Below are 16,691 nucleotides of genomic sequence, written 5' to 3'. Positions count from 1 at the left end.
TAGGCCCCATTTACACTAGTGCATTTTTGTTTTAAAACGCATACGTTTTGCTACAGTTACGCCATCCGTCCACACTACGCTGGAGTTTTCGAGTGCTGAAAACGGAGCGTTTTGAAAACTCAGTGTGGATGGGGGAAAACGGAGACATCTGAAAACAGAGGCAGGGCTGCCGAAATTCGCCCTAATGATTAGGGCTTTTCCTCAATATTAAGTAGCCTAACGTTACACACAGTTCAGTCCAGGATCCTCTTCTTGTAAGTTCAGACTTGGCAAGTTTGATCAAGGCTGCAGTCTCTCTCTCTCAGTTTGATATGGTAAACAGACAACCGAGGACACGGGTAAATCTTCAAAGGGAACAGTGTACTTTATAACTTCATTCACATCACCCTGGCTACGTTGTTTCACTTTCTCAACAATAAAATGAAAACATGATTTAAGGAACTGCCTATTTTCAGTTTAATATTAGCAACTTAGACAGCAGACATGTTGAGGCGTTGTGCTGCATATATGAGCGTCATCTTCACTGTGTGTGTATATATATAACAAAACGGAGCCTATAACATCACCGCCTCCTTTCAATTTCAGTGAAAATACGAAACATACCCTCTCTTATGCTGAATATCAGTTTTAATAATCAATATTGGCCATTATGAAAGTATAACGCACAATAAGTTTATACATTATAGGAAATAAAGGCAAGCGATCAGTCAATATACAGAATGTACGTGGTTAGATTAATTATTAACCTATTTTTACGCTTAGCCAAAACACGTTACCTGAGAACAAGTAATAGATTCCAATGACCAAAGTCAGGGAATATGTCGTTAGATAAAGACAACAAGATAAATTAAATATCACGTTTAATAAATATAGTGAGATTAGATTCAGCGGGAGATCCTTGATGAACACTCCGACTAGCACAGCTCTCATCTGGGTAGATAGGCTGCAGCGCTTTCCAGAGAGAGTGTGTGTGTGTGGTCAAGTGATGTGCGTTTCAGCCTTTTGGTGTAGATGGAGAGCTGTTCGGAAACGCTAGTGTGGACGCGGATCCTTTTCATTCTAAAACGCCGTTTTGAAACTAAAACGTACTAGTGTAAACGGGGCCTTAGTCTTAATGTAGAAGAAGTCTACTGAAGCAATGCACTGCTTTTGTTGAGCTCTGAAATACAACATTTAAATGTTTGTAGAAAAAAAAAGTCTTATTGTACAATGCACTGGTTTTATATAGTTTTAAATTAACATTTTAATGTAGAAAAAGCTACTGTGGGTGTCTTACGGAGCAAAAATACAGTGCTCTTATATGCGATTGTGTCATCACTTATATAGCAAAATTGCTCATTTTATAACAATTAAAATTAGATTTTATTGACAATTAGTATTTCTTTATCTACTACATCTCATCACTGTAATGTGAAATAAGCATAACATTAACCCGGAATGGGTGTTGTTTAATAGTTTTAGGACTGTGACTTAAAGTGACTTAAGTTGCATTGGATAAATATATAGTTCAAAAACAGTAGTATTTACTATTCATTCATTCATAGGGCGAGGCAGTGGCGCAGTGGGTAGCATGTTCGCCTCACAGCAAGAAGGTCGCTGGGTCCTCGGCTCAGTTGGTGTTTCTGTGTGGAGTTTGCATGTTCTCCCTGCGTTCGCGTGGGTTTCCTCCGGGTGCTCCAGTTTCCCCCATAGTCCAAAGACATGCGGTACAGGTGAATTGGGTTGGCTAAATTGTCCGTGGTGTATGAATGTGTGTGTGTGTGGATGTTTCCCAGCAATGGGTTGCAGCTGGAAGGGCATCCGCTGCGTAAAAACTTGCTGGATAAGTTGGCGGTTCATTCTGCTATGGCGACCACAGATTAATGAAGGGACTAAGCCGACAAGAAAATTAATGAATGAATAATTCATCCATTTGTTTTCCTTTGACTTAGTCCCGGATTTGTAAGGGGTCTCCACAGTGGAATGAACCGCCAACTATTCCAGCATATGTTTTATGCAGCGGATGCCCTTCTAGCTGCAACCCAGTACTGGAAAACACCCATAAACTATCGCACACTACGGCCTATTTAGTTCATCAATTCCCTTATAGCGCATGTGTTTGGACTGTGGAGCACCCGGAGGAAACCCATGCCAACATGGGGAGAACATGCAAACTCCACACAAAAATAACAACTAGCCCAGCCGGGACTCAAACTAGCGACCTTCTTGCTGTGAGGCCACAGTGCTAACACCTGAGCAGCCTTTACTATAAATTACTATAGTATTTTCATCATGATGGCTCACACAATAATAGACAATACACAAAAAAAATACTTCAAAATTTTCTCTAAAACTTTTGATTTTTCAATGTATAAATAGTTTTTCTTGCACTGAAGGAGTACATCTCAGTATAAAGTGAATGACTGGCCTCAGATCAGTCTGAGTGAATACAGCAGCGCCTCCTGCTGGACGTCTTCAGCATCACACACACCTGAGTTTGTCTCGGCCCTGCAGCAGCTCTTTATAGATGATCTGAGCTTCAGCGTCAGGATCTAACGGGTCGCTCCAGTCGCCCAGAGTCACAGCAGAATGAGTGCGACTGCAGCCCGACGCTGAAACAAACACACACACACAAACTTCACAACAGCACAGCACTCATATACATGCACTGAAAAAAAAACTTAATGGATTTTCTCCTTTTTTTCAGGTGCTATAAGTGTTTGCAAGCAATTTATTTGGGCTGAATTTGAACAAATTAAATGTACTAATGTTCAACTTAATTTGTTTGTTTAAATTCAGCTCATATAAATTGTTTGCAACCACTCACCTCAAAAACATTAGTAAATCCAATGAATATTTTTTTCAGTGTGGGTTAAAGCAAAAAACAATTATAAAGTGAGAGATGCAGTGTTGCCAGATATTAGCAAAACTTGCACTGAAGAATGCACTAACATAAGTTCAAACCCTGGATTTTTGCACACAAATGTGTTCAGCGACTTGATAAAATGCGTGTAAAGTTAATTTAAGGACCCTGGAATTGACAGAAATCCATTCTAGACTTTGCGTTTTAACGACAAAGGAATTAAAATTGAATCCATACATATATGACATTAGTTTTACAACAACAAACATCCATGCAAAAACATTGCAGTATAGCCTACTGTCATCTCTGAGGTCACTGTACTGTACATCTGCTTTAAAAGCTGCTGCTGAATGCTTGATTCCGATTGGCTGATGAGCATTCTAAGATGTACCGTTATTTTCAGATTAATGCACAACTAAAGTAGTTCCAGCAGGTTTTGAGAGCATTACGACTTACACTACACCAAACACTTTAAAGTGCTGATGAGCACTTTAAAGTGTTTGGTTATTGTCAGGTAAACAGCACAGCTAAAGTAGTTCCGGCAGGTTTTGAGCGCATTACAGCTCTATATCACTACGGTGAGTGATTTGAGGTTTTTCACCAATAGTATCTGGATGCAGTCTTTATGATGCAAGCTGAGACTGCATCACTCAGCGATGCAATGTCAGACACAATGCACTCAAATGGAGCTAGCGACGGGTAGGGTTAGGGTGGGGTTAGGTGAGCCCATTAAAAAGCATTGGATGCAGCCCAGATTGCTATGCACCAGGGGCCTGTTTCAGTAAGGAGGTTCAAACAACTCAGAGTTTAAACTTGAACTCTGAGTTGATTTACCGAGAGATTAAAAACTCTGAGTTTTCGGTTTCAGAACAGCTGATCTGAGTTGGGTCAATCAACTTCGAGTAGACCAACTCAGAGTTAAGCGCGCACACCGTGACTTTAAAAAGGCATTATCAATGGAGCGCAGACATTACGAGTGACTATGGCAATATCTTATAAAAGAGATCAGCATTTCTTTCTCCAGCTGAACTTGATGTTCTCATGCAAAGTTATAGCAAATTTGAGCGTATATATTTGAAAAGAAGCAACCATCAGTAAAGAGAAGACACAGTTAGCGTGGGAAAACAGCTGCTCAAGTTAATGCCTAATTTCACTTTTTAAGTATTTAAATATTTAAGTATAATAAAATGAGTAATGTAATTTGTGACGTTAATATTTTTTTTCTAAACTTTTTTATACATTTATTAGTTTTAAATGATTTAACAGTGCACTTGTGTGCCTGCCTTTTTTATTGATCAAGTGATAGAGGTTAATATAACATTTAGAAGGTAAGCAGTACTAAAAATAATTTTTAGAAAGAATAATAATCCCATTAATCTAGTTACAGTGCATGTCGAAGGTGAATTTAATTGAATTATTTATTAAAAAAGGATAAGCCATTCTCGTACAGTTCTTCTGTGTGTGACTAAAATGTAGGCAATAGCTATGTTTCCATCCAAATATATTACATAAATTTATGTGCAAAACTGGAATATTGCATAAAAGATGCGAATAAAATTCCATCCAACGAGTCAAAGAGAAAAAAATCGTCACTTTCTGATTAAACTGGCACCAAATATCAACAGTAATAACAGAATTTACTGTGGTAGAAGAAGCTGCGTCAATTAATTCTTTATTTAGCCTAATTAATGCACTTGTGCCATTAAAATAGGTGGGTGGAAACGTAAGGCTAAGGCGAGAAATACCGCTTCATCTTTAAAAAAGGGGAGGAGACTGACAGAAACTCAGAGTTTAGAGAATAAAACCTGCTTCTGACCAGGTTAGATTCACAGAGTAAGTTACCACAGTAACTGACTCTGAGTTAAAGTTACCTCTCTTTCAGAAACAGGCTTGACTTACCCTGCTTTCTCGAGTTTAACAAACCTGCCGTTTTGAAACAGAAAACCCAGAGTTTCTCTCATTTCAGGGTTAAAATACTCTGAGTTTTTACTTAACCTCCTTTCTGAAACAGGCCCCAGGTCTGCAGCCAGACCCCTCTCTATTTCACAGCAACGACAGTCAAATGCTCGATTCTGATTGGCTGATGAGCACTCTAAAGTATTTGGTTATTGTCAGGTAAACAGCACATCTAAAGTAGTTCCGGCAGGTTTTGAGCGCATTACAAATCCATGTCACTAGGGTGAATGATTTCAGTTATTTCACAGCGACAACAGTCAAAAGATCACATCAAAACACAACAGAAGGCTTTAGAGGAGATGTGGGAAAAACTAGTCTTGCATAACGGAGCAGTTTGCGTCTCGAATACAACATCTGAACAAGGAAGCAGCTTTGAATTATTAGAAACGAATATATACCTGAGGTTAGGGCTGCACAATTTATCAAATTATTGTGAGCGTGACAATAGTATATGCAATATACATATCACAAGCATGTGTAATCTGTTATTTTATGCATTGGTTGTTTATATAAATTGGACCAATCAGATGGGGCTTTACTCTCTTTAGCCCTGCCCCTCCAATGGTTGATTTTGTGCTATTGGCTGGAACAGCTCAAAGGTAAACCTAGAGCTGAAAATAAACACTACTGGGCAGAATTGAGACGAGAGAGGAAAATGACAATAGCCAATCAGAGTCAGAATATCTGCATATCAGGTTTTCACTCACTCATAGGGCTCTATTTTCACAATCTAGGCAAAAAGTGGCGCAAAAGCATTAAGGACGTGTCCAAATCCACTTTTGCTTTTTTATAGACGGAGAAATATGCTCTGCGCCTCGGCCCATGGTCTAACAGGGTTGTGCTTATTCTCTTAATGAGTTCTGGGTGTGTTTTGAGCATAACGTGCATTAAACCAATCAGAGTCTCATCTCAGATTCCCTTTAAGAGTCAGTTGCGTCGCTCCATGGTGCATTTGCTATCTACATGGCTGACTTTGTGTAAAAACTGAACGCTTCACTAGCGAGAAAACAGTTAAACAGAGCATCTGCAGCGCGATGATAAAGAACGAGCCTCCTCCATTCAGCCTCTTTACTTTCTCTTCACTTTTACTCTTTACTCCTTTACTTTGGTGGAGTAAGGAGACATCCATCAGCCTACAGATTTAATTTAGTTTAGTTCAGTTCTAATCTCCAACAAAGGAATAAATAAACAATAATAATGAAGTGTGGTCAGAAAACTAAGTTATATCCAAACACACGTCCTGTTCTAATGCCCCATATGCTGATGCAGACGTCTCCAAAACCCCACAGGTTTTGAGAGAGCAGCATTCACTAGACTAGTGTGTTTGTGTGTGTGTGTGTGTGTGTGTGTGTGTGTGCGCGCTCATTTTTAGTATATTAGGACTCAAGAAATGAAGGAAAAACTATTGATAATTTGGCAGGAGCACCCGTGTCTCTTTGACGTGTTATGTGAGCAATATCGCAACATGGGTCAAAAAAGAAAGTTAAGGAGAAATTGCTAATTCCCTTCAAACCCAGGTGAGCAAATATGTACATTTTCTACCCCATTAAAGGCTTCTTTCTCTTTATGCAGTTAAAAACAAAAGAAATACAACGTGTTTTTGTCTGTGAGACAAAGTTTGAACGAAGTTGTCGGCGATTCTTCCTATTGTAAAGTCATGCAATGTGAAAGTCCCTGTTGCAGATCCATCTTGCAGTGTAAACAAAGCAGCGACAAAAGGCAAGCCCAGATAGTCAAGCAGTGTGAAAACATCTGTGACACGACTACTTTGAAAATCATGCTATTCTAACTTGGTATTAGCTGTATCTGCCCGTTTGCATTGTTTTCTAATTATTTAACAGGCTCTTGTCAGTTATTCCTTATTTCACGCATGCACACACACACACACACACACACCTGCGCGGTCAGGCTGCAGGCAGCAGGTCCACTTGTTTCCTGGATGAGCTCCAGGGTGAAACGACGGCAGCATGTGTTCATTATAGATGCTGACCTTCCTGATGGCAGACAACCACTGATTCAGCTCATTCACATTCTGAAACACACACATGCACAAACATACACAAATGTTAACACTTTCACACACCATGGGCTAAAAAAATAAAGGTAAAGACATGTAATGTTACCACAGGACTCTTTGTTGAACACACATCTGCATGAAATGTGATTTATTCTCCCCCCTCATCTGTTCTCAGCCACTTATAGATATGGTGAAAAATCATACAGTATATGAGATCTGGATCTGCTTCTAAACATGTAGCGTCTGATTCACCTAAGAGTTACCAGCAGATCTGCATTATTAATCATTGAAAGATCTCATTTTAAAAATCCACATGATCTTAATTCATGAATATGATTTATTAATGCTTTGATGATCAAATCTGCGTTTGACCCAGAGAGAGAGAAAGAGAGAGTGTGGGCTCTATTTTGACGGTCAAAACAATTTTCAAATGCTTTCAGGGCGTGTCAGAACGCATTTTTGCTAATTTAAGGACGGGAAAATGCGCTTTGCACCATGGCGCATGGTCTAAAAGGGTTGAGTTTATTTTCTTAATGAGTTATATGTGTGTTTTGAGTATAAACCAATCAGAGTCTCATCTCCCATTCCCTTTAAGAGCCAGCTGCGTCGCGCCATAAGCGCACATGACGTAAAGTAAGTTTACTTTCGCTTTTGCTCTCGTGGATAGGGAAACCTTCCCGCACAGACATCAATTAGCCTATAAATAATTAATTTTGTTTGTTAAGTGCAGAGATTTGTTTCAAAACTATTTCTAAATTCAGTTCTAATTTCCAGCAAACGAATAAATGAACAATAATAACAAAGTGTGCTCAAAATACTGAGTTAATTCCAAATACACCTGCTGTGCCCCATATGGTCTAAAACCTGACAGGTGGACAAATCTAAGCTTGTTTTTAATAAAACAAATATAAATATGGATATAATAAATAATACTGCTAATAATAATAACATTATACAAAAGCAAATTGTTATGAATGAACTGAAAAAGCCTCCCGAGATGAAGAAAGTAAGACGGCAGTGGTTTTTATATTCATGTAGGCAAGAAATTAATGTTTTGTAATATTTTAATCATTTATATTTTTATCCTACATATATCCTTATTATATCAAATATATATATATATATATATATATATATATATATATATATATATATATATATATATATATCCTTAAGATATTATATATTTTTCATATGTAAAGATATTTGTGTATTGCTCTGCATCTTGTGTGTAGTGTGTAAGCCAGGCGCACTTTGCGCCAGACAATAGACCGACTTTGTTCTGGTCTAAAGATCAGACTATTTGCAGTTTTTCAAAATAGCAACGCGCCAAAACACGCCTGCTTTTTAAGACCAGAATGCCTATGGGCGCACATTTGAGCGCAAATGCATTTGCTATTTAAACAGTGTGGCGCAACACCTCAAAATGATCCTTGCGCCGAGCTGAAAGTAGCAAAAGACTATTGCGCCGCGCCTTGTGCCACATTGCGCCGGGTGTATGATAGTGCCCAATGTGTGTGTGTGTGGTCCTCAAGTATAGTAATACCAGTATACTATAGAGTGTCTCCTCAATTCAGAAAGACAAGTTTCTGTGTGTGTGTGTGTGTGTGTGTGTGTGTGTGTAAGTCTGTGTTTTCTGTCTATGACTGTGAGTGCATGTGATGTGTAGTTGCACATTAGTGTGTGCGTTCACCTTGCACTGCAGGTATGTGGTGTGTAGTTGTCCATCAGTGTCCTGTGTAATGACCTGCATGACGTGCTGCAGCTGAAAGGCATTTTCATCCACACGCTCCACCGCGCACACACGCGCAATGGGGATGGTGGAGCGGACCTGCACACACACACACACACACACACACACACACACACACACACACACACACACACACACACACACACACACACACACACACACACACACACACACAGTTATAGAGTGTGAATGTGTGTGAGCGGCAGAGTCAGGCAGATGGCCAATCATGCGGTTTCCTCTAGTGATTATTAAGCAGCTTCTCAGGATCATGACTGTTAAATAAAACTTAAGCCATCAACACAGAGTTTATTGTAATAGATTAATAAATGTTAACTGAAAATAAAAATATTTAAAGAAAAGACGTGTAAATATTGTTACACTTAGATGCTCAGAAAAGGTATACAATTTTCATTTAATTAGTCAAATTAAATCAAGTTATTTCATTTTTATGACTCAAAATTGCATGTTTTTTTCTGAGGAAAAAAAAAAATTATTCCAAGAGAATAGAGTATATACACTCACCGGCCACTTTATTAGGTACACCTGTTCAACTGCTCGTTGACGCAAGTTTCTAATCAGCCAATCACATGAAAGCAACTCACTGCATTTAGGCATGTGGACATGGTCAAGACGATCTGCTGCAGTTCAAATTGAGCATCAGAATGGGGAAGAAAGGGGATTTAAGAGACTGAACGTGGCATGGTTGTTGACGGGCTACTCTGAGTATTTCATAAACTGCTGATCTACTGTAATTTTCACGCACAACCATCTCTAGGGTTTACAGAGAATGGTCTGAAAAAGAGGAAATATCCAGCGAGCGGCAGTTCTGTGGGCGCAAATGATGCCAGAGGTCAGAGGAGACAATAACTCAAATAAGCACTTGTTACAACCGAGCTCTGCAGAAGAGCATCTCTGAACACACAACACGTCCAACCTTGAGGCGGATGGGCTACAGCAGCAGAAGACCACACCGGGTGCCGCTCCTGTCAGCTAAGAACAGGAAACTGAGGCTACAATTCACACAGACTCACCAAAACTGGACAATAGAAGATTGGAGAAACGTTGCTGCTCTGATGAGTCTCCATTTCTGCTGACACATTCAGATGCTCGGGTCAGAATTTGGCCTCAACAACATGAAAGCATAGATCATCCTACCTTGTATCAGCGGTTCAGGTTGGTGGTGGTGGTGTAATGATGTGGGGGAGATGTTCTTGGCACACTTTGGGTCCATTAGTATCAACTGAGCATCCTGTCAACGCCACAGCCTACCTGAGTATTGCTGCTGACCATGTCCATCCCTTTATGAGCACAGTGTCTCCATCTTCTGATGGCTGCTTCCAGCAGGATAACGCACCATGTCAAAAAGCTCAATCATCTCAGACTGGTGTCTTGAACATGACAATGAGTTCACTGTACTCAAATGGCCTTCACAGTCACCAGAGCTCAATCCAATAGAGCAGCTTTGGGATGTGGTGGAATGGAAGATTGGCATCATGGTAGTGCAGCCAACAAATCTGCGGCAACTGTGTGATGCTATCATGTCAATATGAAGCAAAATCTCTGAGGAATATTTCCAGTACCTTGTTGAATCTATGCCACAAAGGATTAAGGCAGTTCTGAAGGCAAAGGTGGGTCCAACCTGGTATTAGTAAGGTGTATCTAATAAAGTGGCCAGTGAGTGTGTATGTGTACGCGAGTCATTTCCAAAATTTAATATACCCCCTATATTATTTAATAAGTTAGTTGCACAGAAAATATATACAAATTTTGTTTAACTTAATTAGTACATGGTCTGTTTTTTTTCTCAAAATGGCATGTTTTCTATCTTTTGATATATATGAGACAAAGGAATATGCCAATAAAGTCTTTATAATTTAAAACAGAAAGCAGTTATGTTTATGTTAAATATTACACTGATATGAAGTAGATGTTACAACATATTAGCTGAACCTGTGGATATTAAAAATAAACTCAAGCAATTACCTTATATACAATTGAAGTTAAAATTATTTGCCCCCCAAATAATTTTTTTTCTTCTGGAGAAAGTCTTATTTGTTTTATTTTGGCTGGAATAAAAGCAGTTTTAATCGTCTCAAACCCATTTAAGGTCAATATTATTAGCCCCCTTAAGCAATACTTGTTTTGGATTGTCTTCAGAACAAACCCCTGTTATACAATGACTTGCCTAATTACCCTAACTTCACCCTAATTACCCTAGTGAAGCCTTTAAATGTCACTTTAAGCTGAATACTAGTGTCTTGAAGAATATCTAGTCAAATATGATGTGCTGTCATCATGGCAAAGAGAAATCAGCTATTAGAAATGAGTTATTAAAACTATTCTATTTAGAAATGTGCTGAAAAAAATCTTCTCTCTATCAACAGAAATTGAGGAATAAAATATACAGGAGGACTAATAATTCTGACTTCACCTCTATATTTATACCAGGGTGGCAACAAACTTCCAAACAAAACTAGGAAACACTGAAATGTAAACAGAAGTAAGTGTGATGTGTGTGAGATTGTTCAAACCTGCCAGTCGGGGCTCTTGGCGTAGGACAGCGACTCTGAGCTCAGCCAGAAATAGCGTTTCTTAAAAGTGAAGCGTTTGAGCAGCTGAGGACCTTCAGCCTTGTGCTTCTGCAGGAAACCTTCCTTCATGATGACCGACGGCAGAAACACAGCGCGCTGACGAGATTCACACACTGCACGCACACACACACACACACACACACACACACACACACACACGTTAAACACTTATATTATTGTTAACAAAGTATATGATGAAAAGTTTAGTATTGTCAGATGGTACACATATCACCCTGCAGCCTAAGAGCGGTTACTCACTGAAGCTAAGCAGGGCTGAGCCTGGTCAGTACCTGGATGGAGACCACATGGAAAAACTAGGCTGCTGTTGGAAGTGGTGTTAGAGTGGCCAGCAGGGGGCGCTCAACCTGTGGTCTGTGTGAGTCCTCATGCCCCAGTAAAAGTGAAGGGGACGCCGTCTTTCTGATGAGACATTAAACCGAGGTCCTGACTCTCTGTGGTCATTAAAAATCCCATGTCACTTCTCGTAAAGAGCAGAGGTGTAACCCCGGTGTCCTGGCCAAAGTCCCTTAATCAGCCCTTACCCATCACGGCCTCCCAATCATCCCCTTCCACCGAATTGGCTCTATCACTGTCTCTCCACTCCACCAATAGCTGGTGTGTGGTGAGCACACTGGCACCGTTGTCCTGTGGATGCCGTCGCATCATCCAAGTGGGTGCTGCACACTAGTGGTGGTGTAAAGAGACCCCCCCCTTCATGATTGTGAAGCGCTTTGGGTGTATGGCCATACACAATAAATGCGCTATATAAATACACATTACATTACATGGTAAATTACACAAAATAATGTTTAAAATGTTCTCACTATTTACTCACTCTTCACTTGTTTCAATACTATAGGAGTTATTAAATTATATCCACTATAAATACCCTCAGCTCCATATCACTGGCACGGTGGCCCAGTGGTTGGCACTGTTGCCTCACAGCAAGAACGTCGCTAGTTCTAGTCCTTACCAAGCTAGCTGACGTTTCTGTGCAGTTTACACGTTCTCCCCGTGCTCACGTGTGTTTTCCCCTGGTTCTCCGGTTTCCTCCCACCGTCCAAAAACATGCAACTTAAGTTGATTGACTAATCAAAATTCGACACCATAGACATGCTCCAAGTAAGTAGTTATCTCTTAAGAGCGATCACTGTCTGTTCATTAGCTACTACAGCAGGGGAGTTCTATTATTTACCATGTAGACATTACATGAAACACTACGTTATAAAAATGTACTTAAAAAATTCGGAAAAAGTCCAGCCTGATCTCACAAGAAAACGTAAGTATTTTACGTTTTGCCAGTTTAGTGACTAATTTCAGTCGTGAGTTCAGTCGTGCGAAATTGTACGATTTTAAAAAGGAGGTGTGGCACCTAACCCCACCCCTAAAGCCAACCGTCATTGGAGGATGAGCAAATCGTACTAAATCGTACGAATTAGATCGGACGAATTCATACGAATCAGCCACTATTAAAAAGTTACGAATTGGCGTGAGATTGTGTTGGAAAGTCATGGAATTTTAGTTGTAAAAATGTGTATGTTTAATAATAAATCTATATTAAATGCTGCACTTCCCACCTCCTTAAACCTGTAGCGATGACTTCTGGGGCTTCTAGAGTGCTCAAGTCTGCATTGAAGCATCCTCGATAGCAAGAACACATCCAGGAACTTTCATGCGTCCTCCGTTCTCACTGTCTTGAGTTTTAGAACTGAACTTTGGCAGTTGATGATGACGTTACACGAGAAAACGAGGATGCGAGAACACAGATTGAGAAACAGCCATGTAGACTTTTGAAACCTACAGGTAAGCCTGTTGAAGCAGGGTTGGAGCTAAACTGTTCCAGGCAGCAGCCTTCCAGGAACTGAGTTTGACACTACAGAACAAAACACTGTTATACAATGGCTGTTTCTCAATTCCAAGAACGCAGAGAATTGACTTGCGTTCTTGTGAAGACCGGTCTTGCCAGGTTTCCTCGGAAGAACGAACTCAGGAGACCGCGAGGGCAGAGAACGCGTCCTTTGAGAAATGAGATGCTGCGTTCTTCCTGATGGTCACATGACCTTCACGCGTTTTAAATGGTGAGTTATTTAAACATTACAGCCTTCATACAACCATTTATTGTTTCCCCCTTTTAAAAATATATACTTTGCATAAAAACATTATAAATATACGTTGCACAATATAAATAAATTTAATAATAATATAAATATAAATAATAATAATATAAATAAAACAGATTTTAATACGAATTTCAGCAAACAAATTGATGTGTTTATTGATGTGTTTACACCCTTAATGTGTTTATTCCTTTATTAAGATGTCCATGGTAATGTTTACTTTCACCGTTTAATTCCGGGGAAACTCCTGAGGTAAATAAGTTAAATCTCTGAACTTTAATAATAAATCTAAATAAAATGCTGCACTTCCCACCTCCAGTCACAATGACTTCTGGGACTTCCAGAGCGAGTTCAGTGCTCAAGTATGCATTGGTACGTCCTCAATATCAAGAACACATTGTAAGAAATATTTAGATGTCTTTGACAATTCAAACATGAGTCGAAAACAGAGACAATTGACTCCACAACCCAGCAGGTGGGAATGCGGGAAAAGCCAGCTCCCCCTACATTTACATTTGAATCCGCTGAAACTCGACTTCAACCACCCCAACTCACACTATAGTCATTTCAAAGTCTGAATGTTCTAAATTAACCCAAGTGACTTTATCTACCATGTCTGATATCATTTAAAATGTCTCAGTGCGACTGGTACAATGCTCTCATTCTCTCAGAAATAGACATAATCAAAACAATAAATATATAACTTCAGGCATCTTTTAAACCACTGTGAAGGGTGTGACTTTCCTATATGCAGCACTAAATGCAAATGCCTTTTGTTATTTACACACCCCCTTCCTTGAGGGGATTCTTGGATTACTTAAATGAGGTTTGAGAAAGGCTCAGGGCGATTCTGCTTACCCAGATCAGCCCGTAACATGGAGCATACGCTCCATGTTATGTATATTTTGAAGTCAGGAATGCATCATTTAATCTTGGATTTATCTTTGATAATTTGATGTCTTGTATTGATCGTTTATGAATTGACTGAATGAATTGGCGTAATACACATTTAGCTGACTAATAATTGTTATGTTTTGAATTATTCAAACAGAGTTCGTGTTATTATCTCTAGTACAGTGGTTCTCAAACGTTTTTCATCAAGTACCACCTCAGAAAAAAATTGTCTCTCCAAGTACCACCAAAATGAGCAGTAAAGCAGCTACAACTCTGCACAGTTAAAAAACGTGGCAGATTACATCAGAAATATAGGCTATATGTCATATATGACATATTAAATACATAATTTTTTATACATTTTGAAATGTGTGTAGCATGTACATGACATATTTCATTCCTCCACGTACCACTAGAAGGAAGCCTGCGTACCACTAGTGGTACACGTACCACAGTTTGAGAACCACTGCTCTAGTAGATTGTGGTAATTTCATAACACCACAAGCCCCTGTACAGGTTAGTAGCGGACTAAAACACGGTAGACGGAGCATTGCGGCACGTTATACGATGTCTTTAGAGCTCCGACTAACACATTGGCATTAATTCATGTATACTTAGACTGTAAAAGGATATCTAAGGGGATATACCTTCACCTGTTAAACTTATAACACTATTTAGATAGTATAGTGATTATTCAAAGTTACTAATAGTTTAAGTACGACTGGTCTGCTTAATTCTATAGTAATGATCATTATATGACTAAATAGCTCTGTTTGATTTAGGAGGTAGCAGATCTATGGGGACCGCATAAAAAATATCCTAATCTGAGCAAGTAGGGTTCTGCCTTTTTAGGATAGCGGTTAATCGCCACTGTTTAGTGACCAAGACTGACACGCTTGTGCTTAAGAGATTGTATACTCGGCCGGTACAAGATTCAGGATGTTATAGGAATCCCAACGAACGAGAATAACATAAAATAATGAACCGAAGAGAATATTCAATCATAATCTAAAATAATGTGAACGGAAACAAAATAATCTTCTCAATGTTTTATAATTGGAGTCAGATAAAACGAGGATAAATATATTAATATTCTAAACCACCTCATACTGAAATTGGAGTCAGATATGAGTTAAGTTTAAAGTAAATCAACATTGTACACTGGAAAGACCGAACATGCAGTGAACCTTCATCCACCAGTGGACACCGTCATTGGACCAACTGGCTGGACCCTACAACATCCAGGAAGTTTCACTCATCCTCTGTTCTTGTGGCCTTGAGTATTGGAACTGAACTTAGGCAGCTGATGATGATGTTACACGAGAACGCGAGGACGCAAGACCCCTGAAGCATGCATATTGAGAAACAGCCAATGACTTGCCTAATTACCCTAACTTTACCCTAATTAACCTAGTTAAGCCTTTAAATGTCACTTTAAGCTGAATACTAGTGTATTAAAAAATATCGGTAACACTTTATAACTACACACTATAAATCATTTATTAAGCATTAGCAAATAGAGAATTCATTATTTGTTAAGCATTAACTCTACATTAATAAGTGTTAGTAAGCAGTTTATAACTGCAGCTACAAATGCTGTATTCTTGCCTTATAAGCCCCTATATAATGTGCTCAATAATGGTATTTTCATACTTAGTTAATGATTTATTTTTCATTACTATATTAAGTATCAAATTATTTACAAACTGTTTGTATTTAAGAGTAGTTGAGGGTTTTTAGGATGATTCAGAATGAGTTAGTAAATCATAAATAAACTAATGAAATCAACATTTATATATCTTATTATTCAGGCATATATTAATAGTTAAGTAATATGTTAATAAATGCTTTATTAACTCAACTTCATGCAGTTTTGTAACCTTAAGTGAGGACTATTCATGCTTTATAAATGCCTTATAAATGACTATTAAAGGCTCAGTATCAAATGAACGATAATATGTGCAATCTTTCTAAAAAGTAAAAATACTGTAAAGTTAAAGCATTGCAAAATAACAGGAGCGTCAAAATACGACATCCAACTGGATAAAACAACAATATAATAATTTAACATTATAATAAGATGTAATGTTTAAACTCTACAGTGATTCTATTTTAGATCAGGTTGCAAAGATTTATTTTTTATTTGAAGTACAGTTTCATTTGTGTATCTTTAAATGAAGAGAAATGAATAATGTATTTTTTTCCTGTTTAGAATTTAACTGAGCCTTTATTTGTTGTTTATAAGGGATTTATAAAGCATAAATAGTCCTCACTTTAGATTAGATCACAAAACTAGATGAAGTTGAGTTAATAAAGCATTTATTAACATATTAGTTAACCATTAATATATGCCTGAATAATAAGACATAAATGTTGATTTCATTAGTTTATTAATCATTTACTAACTCATTCTGAATGGTCCTGAAAACCCTCAACTACTCTTCAATACAAACAGTTTGTAAATAATTCGATACTTAATTTAGTAATGAAAAATAAATCATTAACTAAGTATGAAAATACA

At 38.4% G+C, this 16,691-nt stretch overlaps 1 protein-coding gene and 1 long non-coding RNA gene across 6 annotated transcripts in view; one reads left to right on the top strand and one right to left on the bottom strand.

Moving 5' to 3' along the window:
- rasal1 (RAS protein activator like 1) overlaps window positions 1-16,691 on the bottom strand; it is an 82,148-nt gene that overhangs the window by 2,711 nt on the left and 62,746 nt on the right. The window contains exons 16-19 of the mRNA XM_073909994.1: window positions 11,100-11,272; window positions 8,509-8,646; window positions 6,695-6,830; window positions 2,471-2,591 (exon numbers count right to left, since the gene is read on the bottom strand). Of these exons, the coding sequence (XP_073766095.1) occupies window positions 2,471-2,591; window positions 6,695-6,830; window positions 8,509-8,646; window positions 11,100-11,272 (568 nt within the window). The remainder of the gene's footprint in view (window positions 1-2,470; window positions 2,592-6,694; window positions 6,831-8,508; window positions 8,647-11,099; window positions 11,273-16,691) is intronic.
- Window positions 1-16,691, top strand: part of LOC141375566 (uncharacterized) — a 66,989-nt gene that overhangs the window by 17,305 nt on the left and 32,993 nt on the right. The window lies entirely within an intron of this gene.

The sequence above is a fragment of the Danio rerio genome, chromosome 8 (genome assembly GCF_049306965.1).
Source record: "Danio rerio strain Tuebingen ecotype United States chromosome 8, GRCz12tu, whole genome shotgun sequence".
NCBI classification, from domain to species: Eukaryota; Metazoa; Chordata; class Actinopteri; order Cypriniformes; family Danionidae; genus Danio; species Danio rerio.
The sequence above is the reverse complement of the archived record's forward strand: the minus strand, read 5'-3'. Positions and strand labels throughout refer to the sequence as shown.